We start from the raw sequence: 5,423 nt of genomic DNA on the forward strand, positions 1-5,423 counted from the left end.
TATTTTGATACATCATAATTTATAACTTGTGAATTATCACCTTTTTCATATAACCATCCAATGTTTACTATATATCAAATCTTTACCATTAATGGAAAAAATACATCTTTGACTATATAGATCACCGTCTCAATAACACAAAAACATATATCCCACACTTTTTTTCCCTACAAATGATATGATCGGCACACGCTAAACACCAGCTGTTTTACCAACATAAAGCTGCTTACCGACCCAACTTTACTAAATAAAAATTATTTATTTATTCATTCTGCCCACTATTTTTACAAATTTCTCATTTCCTCCTACCTTCCTTCAATCTTCATAATCCCACCCTATAAATACCAATCGTATCTTCAACTTACTCACACAACACATATTATCAACTTACATATAATCAAAATGGCCTTTTCTTCTACCTCTACACTTCCAATTTTCATACTGGTGATTATATTTTTGGGTACCACTACAGCCAATTTCTACAATGAGTTTGATATCACTTGGGGCGACGGGCGTGGTAAAGTACTCAACGCTGACCAATTAACCCTCTCACTTGATCAATCATCCGGTTCAGGGTTCGAATCAAGAAACGAGTACTTGTTTGGCCAAATTGACATGCAACTTAAACTTGTTCCCGGCAACTCTGCTGGCACTGTAACTGCATACTATGTAAGTTTCCTCTTAATTAGCTGCCTATTAGTAACTTTTTTACTTATTTGTAACATAAAATAATGAATTGTCGATTAATTATGATTGTGATTGTTGCAGTTGTCTTCAAAGGGATCAAACTGGGACGAAATAGACTTCGAGTTCTTGGGGAACTTGAGTGGTGATCCGTACATATTACATACAAATGTGTTTAGTCAAGGCAAAGGCAACAGAGAACAACAATTTTACTTGTGGTTCGATCCAACTTCCGATTTTCATACTTACTCCATCCTTTGGAACCCTCAACGTATCATGTAAGTATTACCACACTACACAATTAACATTATACATATAAACATATCCAACGTATTAATTAATTGTTTGTTAAAATGTTCAGATTTTCGGTAGATGGAACGCCGATTAGAGAATTCAAGAACGCTGAATCGATGGGTGTACCGTTTCCAAAGAACCAGCCGATGAGGATACATTCGAGTTTATGGAACGCTGATGACTGGGCAACAAGAGGTGGTCTTGTGAAGACTGATTGGAGTAAAGCTCCTTTTACTGCTTCTTATAGAAATTTTAAGGCCGATGCTTGTGTTGTGGCTTCTGGTAAATCGTCTTGCGGTGGCTCTGCGTCTTCGGGTGGTAATCAGGCATGGTTATCGGAAGAGTTGGATAACACAAAGCAAGAGAGGTTGAGATGGGTGCAGAATAATTATATGATTTATAACTACTGCGCTGATTCTAAGAGGTTTCCTCAAGGGTTTCCACCACAGTGCAAAATGGCATGATATGAGTTTTCTGTTTTGCACTAACATACATTTACACATGTATTCTTTATGTATAAAGTTTCCATAAGGATTTTAAGTAGAATTATTTATTCAGATTCTTTGTAGCTACCAAGGGATGGATTAATAAAGATTGAAAGTTTTCTTAAAGATAGAGTTCAGCGGTCGATCCATCTAGTTTACCCTAGATTACATTTCCTGTATTTTTGTAATGTGATTAACCGTGATTTGCAGAAGTTATGCCGATAGTCCCTATTAAAAAATCTTGCTAACGGTGTGTTCTCGAGTTTTTTTTTTTTAATGGAAAGGAGAGGGGTTGAGAATAGAAGAGAGAATAGAGATGGAAAGGATTATAATATAAAATAGTTTATGGGCATTTTCGAGTTGAATAGAAATTAAAAGAAAGGAAAGGATAATAATCTCTTATTTCTATTCTTGAGTTACAGTGGAAAAGAAATGATAGTGATTAGAGTATACAATTTTACAATTATACCCTTTTATTTATTTTAAAAACTAAATTGAATTGTAAACCACTAAATCAATTATATGAATGCAAAAAATTAGAAAATCAAAATAATAAACCATAAATTGAGTCTAGATACGGAAAGGAAAAAAAAAACATCACAACTCAAAAAATCTATTTTAATCCAAACAAAACGTACTATATGATCTTAAAACATCAAATATAAATAAAAACATCTTCGATTCTACGCTCTCATCATTTTTGCCAACATAGAAATACGTTTATGAATGGGACATCCAAATAGAGCTCGCACTTTGTCAGGACGATCTACCAGAAAAAGATATGCATTTTCAGTATCATCATCTTCTAAACCCATAAGCTCTAGCTCTCTATAGATTTCTCCCTCCGAATACACGTGCGGACGAGAGCTTTCCATTACCTAATTTTATGGGTATATAGTGACAAACATTAATAATATTACCAATTTATAGTATTAAGAGTAATAATAAATAATAAAGAATTATAATAATAAGATAAGATACACAATAATAATATACAATATAATTAGTTGTAATACCTTTGTACTTCGGTCAATCGCATCAGCAACATTATTCATTGTACCTAATAACTTAGATGCAAATTCTTCTTCTTCTTCTAACTTCTTCTGCTTCCTTTTCTTACTTTTCGATTTAGTTGGAAGATTCCCATTTGATGGTGGCGTGGTTAATGGAGAGTTTTCTTCATCAAGCGTGACGAAGTTTTCTAAACCGATGTCATTTGTTTCAACGAACTGGTCAATTTCATCAATGGTTTCAGTTATAGGCTCCTTATTTTGTTGATGAGTTCTCTCTTTTGCAGTTGCAGCAGCTGCACCCGTTGCTCTATCCTTAGAAAATAGAAGTAACAAATCTTCGTAATGATGAATTACCTTTTTTCTCCATTTTGCTGCTTCTGGTTTCTCCTACATAAAAAGAAAAAAAAGCGCATTTATATACTTATGAGTCATAAATGTTGCATTTTTAACTTCATTAAAAACTAACCTGGATCAACGTATCCCATACTTCGTCCTCAGCTTCAATTAAAGTGCTTTCAGAGTTCCATCCAAACCCGCTTAATTTTACTCCTCGAAAAATATCATAGCACTGAGAGAAGTTATCTTTTAGAGTTTTTAAGCGATTTTTAAGATGATCCTTTTTCAACCCTTTATCCGGGAATTCTGTATTTAACGTATTCAGAATGTTAGTATACGCTTGTGTGGTGAATGTGCCATCAGGTCTGTTACCATCTCCTTGTTCCTTTTAACATAGCCTGAATAAAAGAAGCATCCATCTTCAACGACCAATCTAACCTCTCCCTCTTCGTGCTACCTCCTTCATTGACACTTTTGCCCATAATTAATTCCTACATAGCAACCATTAACAATGTAGGATAACTTTTAGCCATATCTTACATCTATTGCGACCATAAAAGTATTAAACATATATGCTTATTGTTAAGCAGCCAAGACATAAACAAAAATGTATGAATGAAACTAAATATCATACTAACCAGTAACATTAAACTTTTAAATAATATAAGTAGTAATTATTTTTATATTGAATCGGTATCCTTCAACAAGCACATATAATTAAACACATATAACTAAACAGCATAATCAATTTCGTTATCTGGATCTAACAAGTATTGATTCCACATTTCAGTTGCTATTGTGTTTCTTATTTGTTCTCCTCTATCGTCTATGTCACTTTGACTGCAGAGGTGTCCATCGGGTCTTGCATTTAACACCTTGCGTACAACTTTATCTTCGATTGCTTTCACACGATCTACCTCAAGTAAAAAGTTGTGTAGAATACAACAAGCCAAAAATACATCGGATTGTGTCTCACATGAGTAAAACGGCTCAGTTGTACTTCTAATTATAGGAAACCTTTTTTTTAATACACCGAATGCACGTTCAATCGCATTCCGTAGTGATGCATGACGAAGATTAAACAATTCTTTTGGATTCTCAGGTGAATGTGACGAGTATTCCTTCAAATGATATCTAACGCCTCTATAAGGTGCTATGAGCGAGCTTTTAAGAGGTAGGCCACCATCCACCAAATAAAATCTACCTATAAATATAGTAGAATTAATTTCACAATATAAATTAAAAATAATATAAGGTTAGGTTAAGATTTTTTACCATCAGGTATAATTAACTTATCATCTCTAGAAAGAGCATCTTTTATTATTCTTGAATCCGATGCAGTCCCTTCCCAACCACTCAAAACATACGTGAACTTTAAATCAAAAGTACATGCTACTAAGGCATTAATAGTCGGATATCCCTTACGGCCGCGATATCGTGGAGCATCTTTATTAGGCACTCTCACGCGAACATGTGTTCCATCAATTGCCCCTATACAATTCTTGAAAAATGGGTAAAATCTCTTCTTCTGTTCAATCTCAGTTGGAACAATATCACCCGTTGGTTGTCGAATGTATTGATCTTCTATGGATAATAGTGCATTCAATACTTTATGAAAATGTCTATTGGTGCACGATTCTGATCGACGAAAAAACCAAGCGATTAAACCAGTTTTCAAATCATTTCCTATCATAAACAAAAATCTAGCAACTTGTTCTTCAACTGACATCCGTTGGGTTGGTCGAAGACCACCGCCCCTCTCTAACTTTTCACACAATACCATAAAAGCGTTTTCACTCATGCGGATAAGTTTACGACATTTACCACTTAACGAGAGGTCATGCAGAAGCTCATCTCGTACTTGTTGTCTATGCAACATTTCGTCTGGGCCACACAAACGGTTTCTAATACGAAACCTACGATGTGCAATTAGAGCTGCCACTAGACAAATCAACTGAATTGCCGCTAAACGTTGACTATTAGCCATAAAATATATCTTATCATCCATTGCAAGTCTGGACACGTACCAAAATGAGAAAAAATTGTTTATGAACACATTCAATTGAATTAAACCGATGTTTAAAGTTTGATTTAGTATTTTTTTTTTTTTTAATTAGAATCTTACTGATTTTAAAGTGGTGTAATAGATGTGATAAAAATCAATTAGATTGTTTCTGCAAATTTATTACCGAAATAAAAACCACCATCTCTATACAACCCATTATAGTCAATGTAAAAATCTTCAAAAGTATATAGTCTACTGCAAACTTCATACTAGTATGATTTGTTAAAGTACATATACACTATATTCTAAATAAACTACATATAAACAACTGACATAACTATATATTAATTCAAAAGTTGAGATAGACGTGTAAGAGTACAAACATATAATATATATATATATATATATATATATATATATATATATATATACCAAGTACTTGCATAATCTAACAATAATAGCGATATATAATACAAAACAAATGCACCACTATCTTGATAAGGATAACGATTTAAATAAGTTTACCTGCAAAGATTCTTGGAACTATCAACCTACTGCCGCTACTGCACCGGAGACTTTTGTTTAGTCGTAAAACAAGAATGGAAG

The 5,423-nt window shown here is 33.6% G+C and overlaps 2 protein-coding genes across 2 annotated transcripts; one reads left to right on the forward strand and one right to left on the reverse strand.

Annotated features, from left to right (window-relative positions):
- Positions 1 to 374: 374 nt before the first annotated feature.
- On the forward strand, positions 375 to 1,591 carry LOC139885443 (probable xyloglucan endotransglucosylase/hydrolase protein 23). The gene is made up of 3 exons (XM_071869256.1): positions 375 to 669; positions 769 to 962; positions 1,046 to 1,591. Exons 1-3 carry the CDS (start codon positions 403 to 405, stop codon positions 1,440 to 1,442), a joined length of 858 nt encoding a protein of 285 aa, XP_071725357.1. The 5' UTR covers positions 375 to 402; the 3' UTR covers positions 1,443 to 1,591.
- Positions 1,592 to 2,146: 555 nt separating this feature from the next.
- LOC139848177 (uncharacterized) lies at positions 2,147 to 4,820 on the reverse strand. Its single transcript, XM_071837909.1, has 6 exons — positions 4,088 to 4,820; positions 3,550 to 4,016; positions 3,251 to 3,303; positions 2,943 to 3,177; positions 2,480 to 2,863; positions 2,147 to 2,341 (listed from the first exon to the last, which is right to left on the reverse strand). The coding sequence occupies exons 1-6, from the start codon at positions 4,818 to 4,820 to the stop codon at positions 2,147 to 2,149; spliced, it is 2,067 nt and encodes a 688-aa protein (XP_071694010.1).
- Between the last annotated feature and the right edge of the window lie 603 nt (positions 4,821 to 5,423).

This window comes from Rutidosis leptorrhynchoides, chromosome 1 (genome assembly GCF_046630445.1).
Source record: "Rutidosis leptorrhynchoides isolate AG116_Rl617_1_P2 chromosome 1, CSIRO_AGI_Rlap_v1, whole genome shotgun sequence".
Classification (NCBI taxonomy): domain Eukaryota; kingdom Viridiplantae; phylum Streptophyta; class Magnoliopsida; order Asterales; family Asteraceae; genus Rutidosis; species Rutidosis leptorrhynchoides.